A 22542-nucleotide genomic window follows, 5' to 3' on the forward strand; every position below is an offset into this window, starting at 1 on the left:
TCTCTCTCTCTCTCTCTCTCTCTCTCTCTCTCTCTCTCTCTCTGTCTTAGACCTAGTAGTGCTATTTCTAGGCCAAAGGGTCTGTACACTTTTATAGCCTTTTGGGCATATTTCCAAATTGCTCTCCAGAATGGTTACATCAGTTCACAATTCTACCAACAGTGCATTAGTGTCCCAATTTTTTCACATCCACTCCATTTCACATTTTCCTTTTTTGTCATATTAGCCAATCTGATAAATGCAGGTCTATACCTCAGAATTGTTTTAATTTGCATTTCTCTAATCAATAGGGATTTATAGCATTTTTTTCATATGACCATAGATAGCTGTAATTTTTGTTTTCTGAAAATTGCCTGTTTATATGCTTTGGCTATTTATCAATTGGGGAACACTTGTATTCTTATAGATTTGGCTCAATTCTCTACATATTTGAGAAATGAAACCTTTATCAGAGAAACGTGTAAAAAATTCCCTCCAGTTTCCTGCTTCAGGGTGACTTTTTAAAAGATACATTCCCTCACTTTCTCATTCTCCTTGTCTCTAATCTGTTTCTTCTGAAACTTGGCAGTAGCTTCCAAATGTCTGTGACTGTGAAGACATGCAGGGGAGCCAGGAAAAGATCATAGAAGGTGCTCAATAAATTATTGTTGATTGATCAGTTGTAAATGAAAGCATCAATGGAGCAAAGGGTGCCCTAATATCTTAAAAGTTAGTCCCCCAAACAAAGAGCTCCAACAGTGCTTGCATTTGGGCTGATAGAGCTGAGGGGGGAACCTTGAGAGGTCACTGGAGCAGGATGCACACTTTCCTAATCAGAGCTACTTATCCTGCTACCATGGGTCTCCAGCTAAATAAATTCCATCACTCTCTTGATAACCCTTAACCCTACTGTCCTCTTAACCTTAAAAGCTAAGCAGTACTCACAGATGTTACCTTAAATCTATTTTGGTATAATTTAAATTCCATCTCTCTTCTGATTGTTTTTCTCCCTTTACTCCTAAAACAATCCTTTGTTAAATAATAAATAAGAACAATCTCTTCCTAATTCTGAACCCTCCCCCCCCCCCAGCAATTATTGGTGTCCCTATTTAATGAGGAAGGAGACCAATCTGATCATTTTTAGAAACCTTTGGGCCAAAATTAGCCCAAAGTTACAGTGAATGGTAGGGTATGATGCTCTGGATTTCAGGTCATAATTCCTGGATTTGAGTCCTAGCTCTGTTATGAACTACCTGTGTGCCTTTGTGCAAATCACGTTCACTCCTTTTATCTGTTTACTCATCTATAGAATGAGGGAGTTAGACTAAGTAAAAGCTTAGCTGTTTGATGGAACATTCTATTTAAAGCCAGAAGAATTGAGTTAAAATCCAAGTTCTCACTTTTTCTCTTTGTGTGACTCTGGGTGGGCAATTTAACCTTTCTGTGACTCATTTTCCACATCTGTAAAATGGAGTTGGCTGAGTTAACCCTCTAATTTCTCTTCCAGATCCTAATCTATGACTGTATGATAATTCAGGCTCCTTTCAGTTTCAAATCCCAATATTCTATGATAAGGAATAGCAGCTGATAGAATTAGAATTTTGGGGTAGAGGGATCAAAAAGAATAGCAGATGCCAGAATTTCTGGATAAGGGGAACAGGACTCCTGACCCCTGAAGTTAGTTGAAGATGGAAAGAGAACATAAGGAAAGTCAGTACATTTCCCCAACTTGACTCAAGAAAGATGGAAGCTTGAAATTACATCTGCATGTGTCACTTAAGGTGAAATGAGACGGAAAAGATGCAATACTAAATACACCCCACTTGGAGTTGATTTACTTCTTCCCCCTCATTAGTTTTCTATTACAGCAGCTTCTCTCTCCCCTCGTGGTTCCCACCACACTTGAAGTTACAGTCTGCAGAAACTGTAATGGCTGAACTGAGGGTGGATAGATGTTCACGTGACCTCACTAACTGAGTTGTTCACTAGCAGTGAATTCAGCAAAAAGAAAAGAAGCCTACGCTTGCTCAGATGTTCAATGTATTATTTAAAGAAACGAATAAAGGCAATTCGAAGCAAAGCTTCCTCCAACACTAAACACTTCCCTTTTTGCTTGTTAGTAGAGAGACAGGAACATATTTAAGACTTACCTACAGCCTTTGTGCAAATATTTTATAAATACCAGGTGATGCAGATGATTCAACATATATTTATTTAAAAAAAAACTTAGGTGTGCAAAGCATTATGCTAAGCCCTGGGGATATAAAAAATAAATAGTCCCTGCTCTCATGGAGCTTACCGTCTAGTAGTTTATATGAACAATGTTAGAGTAGGAATTAGAGGTAGGAGAGATATGGGGAAAAAAAATTAATAAAGACAAAATATTCCCCTTTTCCACTCTTGGATTTCTTCATCCAGAGGCAACTTGGCTGTGCAATAGATAGAACATGGAGACTGGGATCAGGAAGACCTGAGTTCAAATCTGGATTCATTTATTTACTAACTGTGTGACCCTGGGCAAGTCACTTAGCCTATCTGCCTCAGCTTCCTCAGCTGTAAAATGGGGATAATTAAAGCACCCACCTCTCATGGTTGCTGTCAAGGATCAAATGAGATAAATAATTGTAAAGAGTATAGTACAGTGTTTGGTACATAGTATCCTTAGCAAATCTTTCTTTCCTTTCTTCTTTCCTTGTGAGGACCAAAGTAACATATCTAAAATGACTTACAAATCTTAAAGTATTAAATGAATGCTAATTATTATTTCATTTCTCAAAACAGAGGGAAAGACTAGACTATATCAAAATTCCCTGCTAGAGTTGACATTCTATGATACTAAAAACTGTTGGGAATTTGACATAATTTAACTGGAGACTCTCTGAAGAATAGCAAAAATGTGTGCCCGGCATATTTGAAAGAAGACTGAGTTTTGAAATCCTAAGACTTGGGTTCAAGTTGGCTTTGTACTCATTAGCGTTGTGACTCAGGGAAATCACTTAGTGTCTGAGTCTGAATTTCCTTTCTTGTAAAATGAGGGGGTTAGATTGTGTCGTCTCCAGTTTGTCAAGGTTTCTTTCAACTCTAATGGTCTTTAATTTCAAGGAGTATTTTAGTGGACTCTTGTTTTACATTGTTTCCCTAAGTTTCAAGAATGGCAGTATCAGCTCTAAGGCTTTTTCCTTCCCCCGACTTTCTTTTGAAGAAAAATTTATTTCCAATTGAAGGCCATATGTATCCAGAGTTGTCCCACGAAGATCTAGTTCAAGTCCCCCAAACAGGAAGTTGAAATGGATATGTGAAATCAAGCCTCTGCCATAGTGGTGTTGGTGCTATAGGACATATAGCTCTATACAGAAACACCCAGCCTTGAGCTCTCCAAATAGCAAGGTTCCTCTCAACTCTTCTGGAGTTGCTGAGGGAAAATCTCCATCTGTACCATCAGTTACCAATACATTTCCATTTCCGCTGCATAAAACACAAGGGGAAAATAGAAATGAACACAGATTGTTGAGAATACATTTGCCTAAAATGAAGTTCACTAGAATCAGAATTTCAGAGTTGGAAGGGTCCTTGGCAGTCTAATTCAAATCCAAAAAAGAATCCCCACTGCCACACAATATGACAAATGGTCATTCAATTTCTCCTTGAAGACCTCTAGTGGTGGGGAATCCACCAGCCTGTGAGGCTGCCCATTGCACTTTGAAATAGGTATAGTGAGAAATTTTCCTATACATCAAGGCTGTTTTTTTTTTTTTTTACCTCCATTGCTCCTAATTCTGTCTTCTTGGGGCCAAACAAAATTATTCTATTCCTTCCACCTGACAGCTTTTCAAATACTGAAAGACCTCTATTGTGTCCTTATTGCTTTCAGATTAAATATGCTCATCACTGTCAACCATTCCTCATATGGCATGGACTCAAGGTCCTCCATCATTCTTGTTCTTTTTGAGACACAGTCCACCTTAACAGCAGTCCCATGTACTAGTCTGTGGTCTGGGAATTCATGGGAAGTTGTGACAAGAGGTATCAGTACAACCAACCACTTGACTTGGCAAAATTATCAATTATCCTTGAACCTTAACAGCATATCAATATGCTGTTAACATTATTATTTATTAATTAACAATTATTGTTTATTATTAACAATTATTTGTTTATTCTAAATATTATTACCCTCCCATCCTAACCCCCATTTAGTAGATGGGAGAATAGAGCACTTTATTTACAAAGTGCTTTCACACACATATGCATATATGTATACACACATACATCATTTGGTTTTTACAATTAAATGAAATGGGGTTAATGTTATTCTCATTTTATAGATAAGGAAATGGAGACTGAGAGAGGCTAAGTGACTTACCTAGGGTCATGAAGGTAGTAATTATCTAAGGCAGGATTTGAACTGAGGTCTTCCTGACCCCAAATCTAGCATTGTGGGCACCATGCCACTTAGCTGGCTCCATCCACTTCTTGGACTTGGCAATGTTCTTTTCACTTTTCAGAGGGAAAAAGCCTAAAGTGTAAAATCAATGCTCTGAATTATCTGGTAATTTTACCTGAAATTTCTTTTAGGCTTTAGGCTAGTGTGGATTTTCTTTGCTGATTTTTATCAGTTATTCAAAGAACTGAACCAGAACTTACAAGGCTAATTCATCTATATTCAACATAATTTTGTTGGGCCAATTTTTCCTTGGGGGCTTGTGCCTTGGTATGCCCTTAGGTTTAACAAAAAAAGTGTTCTCCTGAAAATAAATCTTTCCCAGATAAAGTTTTATCACTGTTGCTTTGCCTTCACCATTGAAACTTTCCAGAGCACTTGGAAGTACTTTATTAACTGAAAAGTGTCTCCATAAACTTCCACATGCTGTTTGTTGACCAATTTCTGCAGCAGGAACATTGTTTACATTGAAAAATCAAATCACAGCTTGCATTTCATCCTAATTTTATTTTGACATTTCACATGGTATTAAATCCAGTTTTTCGGGACACATAAGAACATCCCCTGTGATTTCACCAGTTAGATTATAAGCCCCTTGAAAGGAGAGGTCATTTGAACCTTTTATCTCCCCCCCAAACCCCCGACCAATCACAGTTCACTGCAGAGAGTAGAACAATTCATGTAGAACTGCATATCTCCGTTCTTTCAAAGGCAGTATTGTGTTCATTTGACTTTGGATTTTGGTATCCTTTGCTGTTTATTAAATGAGTTACAATAGATGCACATAGACACACTTGAAAAAAATTCTTTATTAATTTTTCACTTTTCATTACAAAATGTACGTTGCCAACAACTTGAATAACCTACTTGCTTTTTAATTTTTTTTTAACCCTTTGCTTCAGGGACTCAGGATCTCCCTGTCACTAATTAAGTGTCAGGAAATACTGACTGGCTGGAACCAAGGGGTCATCATTTTGCTATTTATTTCCTTCTCTCAAGCTCTGGAAAAAAAAATGTCCTCTGTATAAATTAAACAATGAAAAAAATGGTGTCAATTCTAGGTCATTACAGTCAACAGAATTGTAATAATGCATCCAAAATGTGTGGCCACAATATAACAGGTATACACTTTGAATAAAGAAAGAAATGACATTCTAGCCTTGTTAAAAGGATAATGGTCCCATATTTTTTATTAACAGGTTAGCAAAACAAAATCCAATGGATTACAATATTTACATGTTATTTGAAAAATAAAGTAGTGATAAAAGCATGTCACAATCATTTTCTTTTTTTTTCTTCTTCTTTTTTTTGTTTTTTGTTTTTTGTTTTTTTGGTAACCATTACAAACACCCAATCCAGGTATGGAACTGTTTAAATACATTTGAAATGAGGCCAATTTAAAACAAATATGGACACAAAATGAGTATTTGTCTAGATAGTTCACACCCGCCCCCTCTCTGGTTTTCCACAAGATGCTTTCCCTCCCTTAGCCCTCCCCCAAAATAAAATAAACACCCTGCAAACAAAAACCTCATAACAGCAATAAAGGAAAAGGGAAAAAATAAAAATAAAAAACCATGCTTTTCAAGTAAGCACCTATTCCACAAATGCAACATCTTTCCATGGATTTTATTTGAAGCTGTGTGGGACCACTGTCTTCTCAGCAACTCCCCTTCCCTTTCTGCCCTCCCTCCCCTCCCCCAGACCCTCCCAGTAAAAAAACAAAAACAAACAGGAAAACAAAAGGACACACACACGCACGTGCGCGCACACACACACACACACATACACACACATACCAGCGTACATATGGGCACAGGCATGTGTGCCCATGCACACACATCTAAAAACTAGGTTTCAATAAAAGTTCTTTCTACTTTTTTTTTGGAATGAAACCCTTTGTTCACAATCAGAACATACCATATGTGTAGACTCAGATTCGGCCAAGGCTGCTCCCCTCCTGTGACCACTAACAAGGGGGAAACATAGCAGCGCTTCTTTAGATCCATTAACAAGCAGTTCTCCAGGCTCCTGGTAGGACAGACATATTTCTCATCCTCTCTAGCCTTAGGGATGTGATTCAAACACATCCTCTTGCCCACCAAAAACAAACTTAAAAAAAAAGAAAAAAGGGAACAAAAAGTTTGAAGACCACACAAGAAAAGCCAGCCAATCTTAACAGAAACTATTTGTGTGAGACTGATAATATGTTAATTCAACAAGCAACAACAACAATAATAACAACAACAACAAAACGGTGACGAGGACCTCCTTGTCTGGCCCACAAGCTGCATAGCTGTGCCCTAAGTTTGGTTCTTTAGTTAAATTAAAAAAAGTTAACTTCTTTGTTATTTCCATGTTGAAAATCAAAACATTCCTATTCACAAGAACTAAATCTCCCTTACCTCCCCCCCAATTTAAAAAAAAATTCAAAACATTTTACATGAAAAAACTGAATTGTGCTGTATTTGTAACACCGCAGGTTGATAGAAAAGTAACAGGTGGCTAGCAAACCGGCACAATCCCCTTGAAATTAGCTCACGCGGATCTATCAAATCCTAAATTATGGTTCAACACTAACAAACAGCTTACCTGGAATAAAGGATGACAACTCACAAACAGTTATCTAGTAATTAAAGTCTGTTTCTTTTTTTGTTTTGTTTTTTACTAAAATAATTAAAAAATCACAGTATTTTAAGAAATAAAACCCGCACTGGGATTTTAAGCACAATGTTTTTCCTTTCTTTAAAACTTTTTTTTTCCCCATTCACCATCTTGCCCAGCAGTTCTCTCCACATTTAACCACGACAATGACAGGTAGTACTGACAAATGCAGAGAATTCCCTTGGTTAATTTTGAGGTACTAGGAAACAGGTGACTGTTTTAAGCAAAGCAGTTTTTTTTTTCTTCCTCAAAGCGGCTGCAGTTAAGTCTGGAAAAAGCTTACTGTATTAAAACTAGAAAAACGCACCAAAAGTTGTGCGTCAAAAAGTTGTCCCCCCTACGAGACGTCTTCTTCCACTCTCACGAAGCTTCCCCTTTCCATTAACCGTCCGAGACTCCGCCACAAATCACATTGTAAAATGTGGGAGTTGCTTCCACATTCTGAAATGAATGTACTTTCCATAGTGAGGTCCGGAAGAAAGGATTCAGCGGATGTAATGGGAGTCACTTATTCCACCATTTAAATAACTTTAATATACACACTCACACAGGTACCAGTGCTTTGAAAATAGATCGTTCAGTCCTAAAAAGCAGCTTTGTTTCTGTCTTCTCCTTCACCCTCCCTTCCCACCCCAACCCCACCCTCCCACCCCTTCATCGATGTTCAAGTAGGGTTTGATTAAGAATTCCACCAAATGCTTATTCGTTTTTGGCCTCTGCAGTCTCCAGGAGAGATTTGTCAGCAGCTACCACACAGACTGCTACTGTTTCTTCCTTCAGGGAAAAGTCCATCTCCACCTCCTCATCGCCTTCTCTTTCTTCTGTTAATGTTATTTGAGCATTTTCTTCCAAGTTCTCCTTTGGATGGTCATTCTCTCTGCTCACTTGCTTGTTGTCATTCAGAGACCTACAAGAAATATTTATGTGAGAGACTGAATTGAACATTCCCCCCCCCAATCAGAAGAAACTCAACACTCTTCTTTCCCCTCAATCACAAAAGCATCATAGGTTTTCTTCTTACCAGTTGCTAGGAACATGCAAATGGTCATCTCTGTAGCTGGCATTTCCTTTCTATGCAATAGGCTTAGGCCATACCTTTCCAGATCTTTTAATGGTTTCCTTATGCCTCTGACCCAATTTGATATATGCACTATGCTTCCTCCATTACTTGATCATAAATGCTAATGGCAAGGGTCATCTTATCCTTAAACCTAACAAACACACCCAGAGGTTTCTGGGATAGATATATCCCCTGAGACTAAGAATATTAACAATAAATAGTGGTTCAATCAGCAAGTTGGGAGACAGGTATTAAAACTAAAAGCCTTATAGAACCAACCTCTAAAAACACTGGCTGTATTGTATCTTACTGACTTGAGATTCTAACAACATTAGTTTGCAGGGACTCCTTGAGCTAAGTTTAATCAGACAAGAAGATAATAAACTCTCATTAACATCCACCAATAGTCTCTGGGAACTCCCAGGGTCACTGCTCTAGATGTCCCTTACCATGATTCTGATCATTGAATATTAAGTTAAGTCTGTGTCCTACACAGATTAAGATTGTTCGGTTTTAGCGATGACTTTAATTTCAAGGATGATCTCTAAGTACTTTACAGATATGATCCAACCTACCTGGGAGGCCGGCGGAGGAAGCTGGCACTATCCCCAGAGGCAGGACATTTAAGGCACAAAGAGATGAATGACTTGTTCAAGGTCACTCAATGAATGAGTCAGTCGCAGAGCCAGGAACAGAAGCCAAGTCTTCTGCCTCCCAGTCCAGCGCTCTATCAGAGAATGTCACGCTAGTGAAAGCTGAATTGACATTGGCCAGATAAAGCGCTACACTTCTAGATAGAAAAGCGATGGGATTTCATCATTTAGAAATATGGTACCTTATTTGGCTAGTGGCTAGAATGACCCTAGTGAAAACCAACAGAAAACAAAATAAAACAAAAGCATTCACATTTGCTAATTTACAGTACCATGAAAACGTGTGCTGCAGACATTTCACAGAGGGGCCTGTGTCCTTTTGTTTTTTTCCAATGGGGTCTATGGGAACCCCTAAAACATTCCCAAACAACCCTCCCGCTTCATGTTAGATAATGGAATTCTTGGGAGAGCCCACTGGGTAGAAACTTACATGCCGTGTCTCAGCACATGCCTTTCCCACTCGGAGCCCTGTGCAAATGCCCGTCCACAGAATTCGCATGGAAATCGCTTTTCAGAGCAAACCCTGCCATCAGAAAATCTCATCAGATCTGTAAGGGAAAAAGAGAGGGAGGGAGAGAAAATTAACCCTTTAAAATACAAGAAAACAAAAATACAATCACAGATCACTAGAAAGATTCCGATGAACTTTCACTGATAAGTCTATTTTTTAAAGATCAATCATGGGTAACCTTTTCTGACATTCTATCAAACTTTTACCTATTAAAGAATGTCTCTTATGGTTGACTCAAGAACAATCCTAGAACCGGGGATTTATCTTCCCTAAATTGCTATAAACACAATCATCTTTGTCTCCTCTGCTAAGGTGATCCTTTGTTCCTATTTTTAAGGGTTCTAATGAAGGCTTTTCTGCTCACTATGGCCCATAATGATCCCTTCTTTTCCTGAAATCTTATTAAGGACTTGAATTAATTGTAATATCCTTGAGGACAGGGACTATGTCTGATGCTTTTATTTATATGTACTTTATAGGGCCTACTACAAGGACTCTCTACAGGACCTACTACAAGGCTGGCTCTCAATAAACACTGGTTGACCAAATGAATAATTGATATAGAACACAAAATACTCTTTCTCACAAATGGAAGTAATCTGAGGCTAGTAAGTCCCTGTAGGATCCTGGGCCTCATGATCAGTGTATTGCTCCCTACCAAACAGGGCCAAAGTCTTTATGTCTATAATAAACAGCTGGGACTATTCTGCTTCCCAGTCACAATGCAAAGCTAAGGCAGTGCAGGAGGGATCATCTCCACATATCTGATCACTTTGTGCCTGCATACACAAGATGTTACAGAAAGATGTCTCAAGCACTGAATGCCATCTGATAAAATTCGTACAACGACATTAACTGGATAGGTGTTTCTCAGCTTCCTTAATCTTTAGCACAAAAAAAGCTATGTGAATGGGGCCAGTTTCAACAAAAGATGAAACATTTTCTCACAAATTAAGAAGATCACCACACAAGCCATTAAAAATAATTGCACAGACTATCTCGCTTGATTCTTTTCATTGGAAATGAGACAGCACCATCTGCTCCAACATTAATTCCTTAGCAGGGATTATTTGGGCAAGAAATCAACAGAATGCCTTCCTGACTCCTCCCAAACTACATAATGAAAGGTGGGGGGAGAGGGAGAGAGAAACAGAGAGAGAGAAGTGGGGGGGAGAGAGACACAGAGAGAGAGACAGAGAGACAGATTTAATTTAATTTTGATCTCTTCATGCCTGGTTTCTTCACTTTAAAAAATCCAACCTCAGATCCAGCTATGGCAGCTGGGAACTGTAGTTTGTCTACAAGCCGTCTCTCTTTCTCTCTCACTTGGCCTGGGTAGGATCTATACATCACATGGAGACAAATGCATGATGCCTCTTAATAACTAGGTATGCATCATTAAAGGTCTAAATTGCAAAGGAGGGGAGGGAGGGTGCCGCTAACACTTTTCCTCTCCCATTATGAAACATGAAACCAGTTTACTTTTCTTCTAATACTGTCAGCCAAGTTTAATCATACAAGAACGATATTAAGTACTCATCAACATCCACCAACAGACTCTGGGCATACCGGGGGCCACTGCTTTCGTGGTCCCTCACTATGAGTTTTTTGAAGACTAACTGCTAGCAAAAAGTTCAGGAGGCTATTGTGCCTTAGTCCTTCTCCTTGGCAAGAATGTACCTAGATAGTGGAAAATTGATTCTGGATCTGTTCAAAAGACATTCAGACAATAGTGGCTATTCTCCTTTCATTGAGCAGTGTGGGGGAAGGGATGATTTACGCTTGTAATTCCCATTAACATTACTGGAAGTTGCTCATGTAAATCCTCCAGCCTTTGAGGAAAGAATACATTCCTCCCCACCCCTAAGACTTTTTCTTTCTGTGTGGTTAAGGTTCATGAATGTGGACTACACTCTCTTCAGAGAGAAGCTATCGGAGACCATTAAGCTCATTCCAGTCACATTGAGCTGGATTTATGCCATGACGCTACTGAGGAGAGGAAAGGAGACACAAGAGAAAGAGAGAAAAATCTGCTCGACCCTCTCCCACTACCTCACCTGCCATGTTTTCCCCTTTGTCTTCTACCACTCTGGGGTGAGTGAGAATGGCACGAAGGACTGGAAAGGCCTACTGCCTCTGCTGTACTTTTAACCTCTAAATTCAGATGATGTTAAGTTGGAGAGATTAAAAAGTCATAATATCCAATGAAGAATAATTTATTGCCTGAAGAGAAACAGCAGGGCACACAACATCCTGAAGTGAAAGGGCCCCTTTGTAGCCGCTGTCAAAAGCATGCACAATGAGACAGAGAACTCTAGTCACGCCTCCCAGATGGGAAGAGTTCACCATGAAGGGAAGAATTAAAAAACACAAACACACACACCTCTAACGTCACAACCCTCTCCCTCATGATGAAGGAATTTCTACTGCTTCTGCTAATGAAGGCTAAACATTTAAAATTTTCTTGTTCAGACTATGCTTCTGTTAAAACCTTTTTTTCCTTCCTGAAATCCAGGATTAAAAAAAAAAAGCATCATTTTGGGAGTGGTATGAGGAAGGGAGTAAAGTTTCTGAAGAGTTAAAATACTCCACTTTGTATTCCCCAATCAATTCTTCTTTGTTATGGGGTTTAGCACCACAATGGGATTCTGGCTTACAAGCCAGAACTGCTTGATACCATGAAGGAGGAGAGGGAACTTTGGTTCTGAAAGGGGTTTGTAAGAGATCAGGAGAAAGGAAGGTCTAGTCTCCATCCTCCCATCTTTGGTGGTGGTGAACAAAGGAGTAATAATGGAGAAATCCTACCCCAAGAGCACCTACTATAATAAGGTAGGAAAAGGCCAGGTCTTCAGCCCAGCTTGATAGAACTAGCTAAAGAAATCAGAAATATGAAAAGGTGACTGACATGTCCCAAACTGGGCATCCTCTTATTTTCATGGTCTGGGAGAGATCAGAAATACTGTGTTTCCCCGATAATAAGACCTATCCCGAAAATAAGCCCTCCCCTTACCGTGTAAGATTCCTCTAAAATAAGCCCTCCCCCGAAAATAAGCCCTATTGAGATTGCTACTGTAGTGAAGGTGTGCTACACGCTACATTACGGTACCCTCTGTATGCACCCCCCCCTGGGTGAAACGCAAGCCATGCTCCGAGCTGCATCCAATCAGAGCTGCAGCAGTGAGCGCGTCATCCTGTTCTTCCCCAGTGATTTGCTTGCTGGCGCCATTGAGAGCAGTGCTGCGGAGGAGAGCTGAGGCAGGACAACATAAGCCCTCCCCTGAAAATAAGCCCTCTGGTGTTTTTCTTTCCAAAAAAAAATTAATAAGACAGTGTCTTATTATCGGGGAAACATGGTATGAATGCTTCCACAACACAGAAATACTTATATGTAAACATATCTGGCCTAATATCTTAGCCATTCTTTATTTTAGTTCAACATAACTCATCTGGTTCATCCTACTTTATAACGGTCTTCAACTTTATCCTAAGAACATTTTTACTTGAAAGTCTAAATAGCCAAATGATAATATTCATGCATATATTTGCATAACTTTCATACAGACCAACCAATGCATATGGAGATGCAGACAGATATGGCTCCTAAAACTACATAATCTGAGGCTGGAGCACAGAGGTGAGAGCGATTTCTGTCCTCACCTTTACTGTTCATTTCTTCTTCCTTGTCCTCTTCATCATCACTGCTGGACATCTCCATTTTCTCCTTCATTTGCTCCAGCTGATCCAAGTTAACTCGTCCAACCAGCTCAAAGTTACGGCTTACCTTCAAGAAAAAAGTCCAAACGAGAGCCAGACTGAGGAGTCATTAGAGAAAAGATTTCAAGGTAAATCTGGTAATAAATGAGCAAGAGCCAAACAGTTCTGTGCTATGTAATCCACCATTCCAGAGAATCATCTAGTACCCTCAGCCCCATGTCCACTTTCAGGGGTGGTTCTGCCCCTACGTAAAAACAGCAGAACTTACATTTATACAACATTTATATCTTCACAAAATAATAGCTGATATTTACGTAGTACTAAATTTGCAAAAAATCTTTTACATCATTTCATTTGAACCTCATGACCCTGTGACCTAATTACTTACAAATACCATCATCCCCATTTTAAGGATGAGCAAACTGAGGCTCAGAGGGGTTAAGTAATCTATCTGCCCATGGTCCCACAGCTAGCAATGATTAGAATTAGGGTTTGAACCTGGTAATTTTGATTCCAAGGTTAGCACTCTGTCCACTCTACAAGACAACTTCTCAACACTAAGCCTATGAAAAGGTGGTTCAAGAATCACTGCTCCCACTTTACAGATGAGGACTAAAAAGTGAATTTGCTTGCTCCACAGATCACACAACTAGTAAATACTAGAGCCAACCCAAATCTTTCTGAATCCAGGTCCAATGATCTTTTCACCATACTACCCTACCCCAGATATTGAGTATATTGCTTTCTACATCAAACTGTTCTTAGTAGATTATCATTATGAGTTGCTCATCTGAAACATAGTATTAAAAGCATAGGCCCAACCAAGGAGGAGCCCTTCCAAGGGGAAAAAGAAAATTATTCACTGATCATGACCATTACTTAGTCATTAATATCAAAGATCTTGATTTCCATGCTTCCTGTGGTCCAAGCCCATCTTTTAAATACTAATTGTCTCCCAATGATAATAGATGGCTATGAATCATGGAACACCATGTCTTCAGAAGAATCAAAATGTCAGTTAAGCTAAAGGAAAAGAGAAGGCACATGATAAGTGGACTCAGGTAGCAGTGTGTTGCTAATCATGGTTTAAAAAGGGATCAAAGATATCACATATAGATAACTGGAAAATATGGTAGGCTACCTTATGTAGTGAGAATTAAAAAACCCAAATAGTTAAGGGTGTTGTACCAGCATCCATGACACGTTAAAGGAATTAGAGGAAGGCATCTAACATCCTCAGTAGATCCTCTGAAGAGGAGTTACAGAAAAATATGACCCTTGGGTGTGTCATATTTGCATGGTGGCAAATGCCTATAAGCCCTACTTCCAGGGAGACTACCTTGAGCTCAAGAGTTCTGAGCTATAATATGATTTAGCCAATTGGGAGTTCACACTCAATATGCCATCAATTTGGTAAGTCCCTGGGCAAGGGGGCCTGTAGGCTGCCTAAGGAGATGTGAATCGGCCCAGGTTAGAAATGAGTAGGTCATAGACCCTGTGGTGATCAGGAAGTGAGATAAGGCCTGCACCCCAGCCTGGGTGACATAGGGAGATGAAATCTCAAAGAAAAAAAAAGAATACAGATAAAAAATTGCATGAGATGAGAAAGTATGGATAGACTGCAAAGTGTACTAATATAAAAAGAACCTAAATGGATGAGATCACTTAAGCATGTCAAAAGGCCAAGTTAATGCCTACACCAGCCACAAAGATGTGAGGCTCCTCCAGAATATTTCTCCTACCCCCCCCCCCAAAAAAAAACCATGAGTCAGAGCAGAGGCTGCTTTTCTTTCTCAGCAGTCCCATGTCCCCTTCTTGTCTGTCACACACCTGTCCCTGTCTACCAAGCTAGATTCCTTCCCCTTCTGGACACTTCATAAGTCCCAGGGGAACTTTATTCTAAATCTAGAACAGAATTCCAAAGACCTCTTAGCACCCTAGGAAATTTGAGGATTATGGGCCATATCCTAGATTATGCCTGATGATAAATACCTGCTCCAGTTTGAGATGAAAATCTAAATTATAGTTATTGTTATGCACAACATACTGGACTTATTCTAGCTAGTCCTAAGTTAATTAAACATCCAAAGACTTTCTAAAGGAACTTTTAACAAGATATGTGTGGACTAAAAATGCTCCTACTCAGGTCATTGATTCCTTGAGTCAATTTTCTTCAATGACTTATTCAGCAGAAGCAGTGAGTACCATGGGTAAATCCCCAAAGTCCACAAGGGTTAATCACAGTCAAATCAATTCTAAGTCATTCACAAGAGATGCCACCAGGACAATCTGGAGTGTGAGTAATGTCTAAAGGGACATGATCTAAAGAAGACCAGAGTCAGTTTGTGGTCAACCTGTAGAAGACATGAAGTGAGTAGTTTAATTTAAATTTAATTTAAATTTCCATGTCTGCCCATAACTTCTTGTTACCAGCATGTAGGAAGTAGGGAATTAGGAATAGTAAGAGAGAACAAATCCTCTTCAAGAAGAAAACTAATAGGTTATTTGAATTTGTTTTGATATGTTTGGTTTTCAAAATGAACCTTCCTCATTAATTCACTGCCTTTTTGCACCTTTCCAGTTATGTATCACATCAAGAATCCTATGCATAGATTGACACATGGATCATATCTAAGATCATAAGATCATAGATAGAGTCTTGAAAGGTCATCTAGTCCATTCCCCTCCTTTTATGGATGAAGAAACTGAGGTCCAGGGCAGCTAAGCGGTTTGCTTAAGGTTAGACAAACAATAAACATAAGAGGAGGCATTTGAACCTAGGTTCTCAGACGCCAAAGCCACTCCCCATTTCACTGTACCATACTGCTAACCTTTGGTAGGGATGGTATCAAAAATGACCGCAAGGAAAAACTATATTCTTCAACTGTTTCACGTATAACCACAGAAGCTTTAGAGAACCTTTAAGTAAGAGAAGTCTAATTAAGCCAGAGTGAAGATGAACTGAAAACCCCTAATTCCATGCTCTCAGCATATGGGAAGAAGTTTCATATCAGTTGCTAAATATCTGTAAAGAGAAAATCAGGGAAAGGAGTAAACAATCAGTTGGTTCTATTGGCCAATACCCCAATGTGAAAACAGGAAGTAGAAGGCAATAAAAGGGGATGGAGGACAGTAAGAAATCAACTTTCAAGATAAACGAGGATGAAACAAATGGCTATGCAAATTAAAAAGCTAGAAAATAATATAGCCTTGGGGAGAAGGAAAAGAATTATTCGGTACAACAGCAGGATAGTATAGTCCAGTGATTCTCCAAGTGTGGAGCCTTGAGACCCCTTCCACGGAGTCCACAAAGTCAAATAATGATAGAAAGATGATAGACATAACCCACATAAACAAAGCTCTTTGGGGAGTCCTCAATAATTTTTAAGTAGATAAATGGGTCTAAAGACCATAAAGCTTGATGAGAACCATTGGAAGAGTATAAAGAACAATGGACTTGGAATAAAAAAAAAATCCTAAGATCCCAAGAGTAGAGCTAGAAGTGCCCTCAAGAGATCATCTAGTCTAACCCTTTCATTCTGTAGAAGAAGAAAGTAAGGCCCAGGAATGGCGAAAGACACATCTAGGGCAAAGTAAGCAGTAAGCATCAGAGAAAAGATGTGAATCCTGTTTTTTTCTTGTAACAACTTCCTGGACTGGAACTTCAGTATCAAGTTTCTGGCTTACAGGACTTTAGCTATTGCTAGTATTTTTAGTAACCTAACACTTCTTGGGTATTTGGTTTCTTCCACCCCCAATTTGGGACTAAACAGTCTATATAGAACATTATAAATTCATACTGATTTAATTCTGTTTAGCCACAAAATATCTACATTTTAACCAAAATACCTGAAAATGTGTGTGTATGTATATACATATATACACATGTATGTACATACATACATATATACATACATGTTTGTATATAAATAGGCTTCTTCAACAGATTGTGGGCTCAAAAAAATCATGATCTTCCTTAATTTGAAGATTTCCAAAGCTAGCCCATAGCTCTTGTGAGAAATCTTTGCTAAGGTTTAAGAGCCTTTAGTTGGGGTATGAGAAGAGAAGTTATTTGGCCAATTTTAATCTCATCTGTTACACTTTTTACTGCAGATGTAAAGGTCTAAAAAGTTGAATTTTTCTTGTTTTTCATGAATACTTTATTAATTTTTTTACCTGGAAAGCTTTATATTATTCTTCATTTTAAAAATAACTATAGACTTAATTTCTTCAAAATGACTTTTAAAAACTATGTACTAAAAAGATTTTTTAATGTAAATTAGCCCACAGCATCAGGTCAGTACAGTTCCTGTGTGCTGAGGGATTACAGCATCTCTCTTATATGCAAAAGGAAGACACATTTTTGCTTCCTGGGATCACGGACACTTACACAAGAGAAGGAAGAAGAGTTCTCACATATAAAGCCTTCTTTCCTCGTGGATTCTCTTTCCCTTATCTTGAGATCAGACTTTTGGTCTGTATGGTAATGTTTTTGTCCTAACAATTTCTCTAACATCCCCTTAGGCCTGTAGAGATTAAAAACAGAGTGTATTGCCCTGCTACCTTCAAAAGGCTCACCTCAGAACAGTGGAAGAAAATCTTAAAGTTTTAGAGTTAGAGCAAAGCTAGAAATTGGTTCCTCTCCTGGTCCTATGTAACTGATCTCTTTAAAGAAGTTGAATAATGCATGTTTTTTATTGAAAGGTAACCTGACTGATAAGAAAAAAGTCCCTATATATACCAAAAGACTGACAGCAGTACTTTTTGTGATAGTAAAGAAATGGAAACAATGTAGATGCTCATTAATTGTAGAATAGCTAAAGAAATTGTGCTACAAGAGAGTAATGGAATATTACTATGCTAGAAGAAATGATATGTTATGACTACAGAGAAACATGGAAAGATCTATGTGAACTGATGTAGAATAAAGTAAGCAGAGCTAAGAAAACAATATATACAGTGACTATAACAATGTAAATGGAATAAACAACTGCACACCAAAAAAATCAAAAGTCAATGCACCAAAATGACAATGATCAAGCATGACTCAAATGAATAGATATGAGAGAACACCCTTCCTCTGAAAGGGATTGTCTAGTCTAGTCTTATCATTTTACATGAGAGGAAACTGAGGCCCAAATGCATTAAATGACAAAGGTTATATGGCTGGTGAATGGCAAAGCCAAGACTAGAATCCACTTTTTCTGACTGCTGGTCCAACATTCTTTACTCTATACCATGCATAGAAAATTAAGTTCTCATCCCAACCTAGCCCTTTGTGGAGATGGGAGGGCCACAGGTGTTACACAGTGCATTCGTTTTTAGACTTTTGTCCTTATTTCTTTTCCTCTGAAAACACTATTTGTCATATGGGATGGCCCTCTGGGAAGGGAGGGGGAAGGGAAGAGATACTAAGGTATGAAATAAGATGTAATGATGTAAAAAAAAAGCAGCAGACATCAATAAAAACTTATCTGAAACAAAAAGAAAGGTAATCTGAATTGAGATTATTAAGATAGAAAGAGCGAATGAAAACAGAGACATACACAGAGAGCAGAACAGCAGGAATTACAAAGGGGGCTTATTTAAGCTAGATGTAAGAAAGCAAATACTTCCTGCCAATGCAAGCTGTGCACAAGTGGAATGGGTTGCCTTAGAAGGCAGGATGTTCCCTCTGGCTTGTATTTTCACTTTTCACTTATCAAGTATATATTAAAGGGAATTCATTCTTTATCAGAAATGGGGTGGCCTAGATGGAGATGGCTAGTGAGGGACTTTCTAGATTAAAAAAAAATTATTCTGTGACAGAGGCTCCCAGAATCATTTAACCACTTTTAACCAATCATTTTATGCAGACAGAGGACCAGACTGGATTTAATGACTTACATGCCTAAGGACACACAAAGAGTAACAGGGCTGGAATCTGAACCCAAATCAAATGACTTGAAATAAATTGTGTTTTCCACTATGCTATTCTGATTCTCACTCAAGGTGAAATAGCACCTTTTCATAATCTAGGTAAATTTTAATTTAATTAAAAATTTAAAAAAGTAAATTTTAATTTAATTAAATTCTCACTGGTCTGCTGTTTGTGGAAGTCACCTCACCAACCTTAGCAGTGAAGTCAGGCCCTCTAGACTCAAGAGGTATTTACAGTTAACTAAGGTGTACAGGCTTTGTATGTGTATATGAACAGGAATTGCTAAACTCCCAAATATGATATAAACTTCCACTGTGGCACATGGAAAAATTCCCATATGGCAAGTTGTTCTGCGTAAAAATCCCATGAGAACTTAATTTTCAATGCATGGTATACAGAAGAGTACTGCATCAGGAGTCAGAAAAAAATGGGTTCTAGTCTTGGCTTTGCCACTCACCAGCCATATAACCTTTGTCATTTAATGCATTTGGGCCTCAGTTTCCTCTCATGTAAAGTGATAAGGTTGGATTAGACAATCCCCTTCAGAGACCGCTGGCATTCTGTGAAATATTGTCAATGAAATATGCAGCTTTGGATCCTACGAGGAAACCAAACACATCTTCAGTTGTAATAAGTGTCCTGCCAATATTAAAACGCCTCTCACTGGCACAAGTTAGACGTTGGCATACTGGTACCAAGAAACTGCAAGCTGCAATTTTAAGCACTTTAGACTCAGAGTTCTTCTGTTGAAAGCCCTGTAACATATATATCGTGACAGAAGGCTGTCAAACCGGCATCTTGGAGTCACCAAATACTGCAAGTGACCGTATTACAAAATACACTCAATAGCTTCACTGGTCGACAAGATAGCATGTGGAAATGAAGGAAAAAACTGACTGAACACTCCATCAGAACAATCTTTCTTTTTTCTTCTGCATCATCATTTGTCGATTATTGAAGATGCATGCTGGCAGGAAAATTTTAAATTTCTAAGAATATCATTCTGCTTATACAGCAGGCAGTCTTTGAACAAGGTCCTTTTGTAATCAGAATAATATGAATGGGTGAAGCGCTATGCATTGTGAGATTACATATGGACAGATACATTTGTAGGGGAAGGAATCCTGAACTCTGTGGTAACCACCCCTACACTTGTTTTTTGTGAAGACACTGAACAGGTGATGACCAATATGGCACCTTCCAAGTACCACAAGGCACAAGGTGCCTTCCCTGATTTTCCCAGGTGTTCTGCTTTCTTCTTCTCCTCCCTAAGACAACACTGCATTTACTTTGTATGTTTTTTGTATTTGTTCATCTATAAACATGTTGTTTTCTTAGGGTATAATACGAGCTCCTTTGACAGGGTGGGGGTGGAGGGGAGGTGTCCTTTTTGTCTTTTTATGACCAACACCTAGGAGAGTGATAGGAACATTAACACTTGCTCATAATTCTCACTGAATTGAATTAAATGGAACCATTGTAAACTTGTGAAGTCCCATAGGAGATGGAAGTTAGTGAAGTATTTATTTTATTGGCTGAAAATGCAAACAACATGAAAAGAACATGGGAGATCAAAAAGGACGGACAACCACATATGCATATACTATGTTCCCTTGGCCTAAACTAGCATTTTACCAGCATCATGAAATCGGGCACTTTCCAGTATTCTACAGAAGAGAAAACAGGTAATGAAGCCTGCTCAAGTCAATACTAACAGCTCACAGTCATATGGTACTTTCAAGTTCATCATCTTCTTTGATCCTCACAGCAGTTCTGGAGGGTATATGCTTTTATTATTAACTCCATTTTACAGATGGGGAAACTGAGGCTGAGAGGGTCATAGAGGTAGTAAATATGTGAGGTAGGATTTGAACCCACATATTCCTGACTCTTAAGTTCACCACTCTACCCACTCTACATTGCTGTCTTCAAGAAGAATGTGAAGCATTCAAATCACATTAACACTAAATGGGGTAGAGTGATGACAATGTAATTAAAAACAAAAACCACTGTATTCAAGAAACAATAATGATGTAAGATGTTAAAATATGTAGACATGTGAAGAACAAAGTAGGTGATGACGAGGTCTTCTGGGTTCAATTTCAGAATTCTTTAATGATTTAAAAGTTAGTTTTTTTCTTCAATCACTGAGTCCTAATCAACAGTCTGTCAGCCATTCCCCATCATATGGGCCAGGGAAAATCTGGGCAGCTGGTTGGTGCAATGGATAGAGAACCAGGCCTGGACTCAGGAGGACCTGAGTTGAAATCCAGCTTCAGATATTTACTAGGCCTGGGTAAGTAACTTACTCTGTCTGCCTCAGTTTCCTCATCTGTAAAACGAGCTGGAGCAGAAAATGGCAAACCACTCCAGTATCTTTGCCAAGAAAACCCTAAATGGTGTCATGAAAAGTCAGACACCACTGAAATGATCGAACAGGGAAAAATCTACTGTTCTTGAGAATTGAAGGGCATAATTGGTTAAAAGTACAGAAGATAGTAAAGGAAAGATTTTATTAAGAAACAAGGAGAGTTTTAGAGTCAGTCAGTTCATGCTGCCTTAAATCTTTGAGTTCAAAATCTTTCTATTCAAGATCAGAATGTATGTGATAAAAAAGAGCTGTAGAATGTGATTTGGGAAGGGCTGGGAGGAGAGGAAAATGCTATTTCCATGGCTTCAAATTTCCTGGAAATTTTGTCTCTCCATTATACAAATACTGCCAAGGTGGCAGCAGCTACTGATTTCAATTTCATTTACTTTTTCTGACCCTGCTTAGCTTTTGGTAGAAATGCTAATGAATAGTAAAGTGACAGAAAGGCAGGTAGCCCAACAGAGAAACAGAAGTACCAAGAGGCCTGGATAATTTACTCAGTGAATAATCAGGCTCTGTATAATTGAGAGTTGCCCTTCATTATCATTTGCCCTAAGAGAAAAGGTTCATGGTTCCTATACTATACAATTTTTTCACTTGAAAATGGGGGTAATTATAACTTCCCTTTCTCTTCATTACCTTGTAAGGTTTAACAAGGTAAGAAAAATACTTTCTGTTTTCTAAGAGAAAGGCACATTTGTGTTCAACAGCCTTTTAAAAAATTGTTACTATTATTATTCTTACATGCAAACCAGAACCACATCCATATATATCTTCAAAAGTATAACCAAGGTTATCGGCTTCCCAGGAGCACTTCAGAAAACTACATTAAATAACCAGCGCTGCTCAATGATAGTCCTCGGAAAAAAAATTAAATTCTAAAGACATTTCAGGACTGCATGATTTTAAGCTGGAAGGGACTGAGAGATCATTCGACCTCTTCATTTTATAGATGAGAAGATTGACACCCAGAGTGGGGAAGGAATTTTTCCAAGCTCACACAGCTAGTAAGTGGTACTCAGTACCTGTCATAGCCCACAGAGGTATACCATTAAGGGACACAGGGTTCAAAAGACATATGAGGCTATTTAGGGAGGGAGCCTAAGGCTTTTGCTAATGTTGTTCTCTATGCCTGGGATGCTCTCCCTTCAACTCTTTTCCTTTGTAATTTCTGTCTATTTCTTAAAGCCCAGCTCACATTCCAGCTCCTCCAAAGAATTCTTCCTTAA

At 38.7% G+C, this 22542-nt stretch overlaps 1 protein-coding gene across 11 annotated transcripts in view; it reads right to left on the reverse strand.

Moving 5' to 3' along the window:
- Positions 1-4907: 4907 nt before the first annotated feature.
- Positions 4908-22542, reverse strand: part of ZNF462 (zinc finger protein 462) — a 162225-nt gene continuing 144590 nt past the window's right edge. For all 11 annotated transcript variants that reach the window (XM_069090641.1, XM_069090637.1, XM_069090642.1 and 8 more), the window contains 3 exons: positions 12966-13089; positions 9228-9345; positions 4908-7991 (listed from right to left, as the gene is read on the reverse strand). In XM_069090641.1, coding sequence (XP_068946742.1) covers positions 7784-7991; positions 9228-9345; positions 12966-13089 — 450 coding nt within the window. In that variant the 3' untranslated portion in view covers positions 4908-7783. The remainder of the gene's footprint in view (positions 7992-9227; positions 9346-12965; positions 13090-22542) is intronic.

The sequence above is a fragment of the Petaurus breviceps genome, unplaced genomic scaffold (assembly GCF_028583685.1).
Source record: "Petaurus breviceps papuanus isolate PSGF00001 unplaced genomic scaffold, PetGlider_PUasm1.0 187, whole genome shotgun sequence".
NCBI lineage: Eukaryota > Metazoa > Chordata > Mammalia > Diprotodontia > Petauridae > Petaurus > Petaurus breviceps.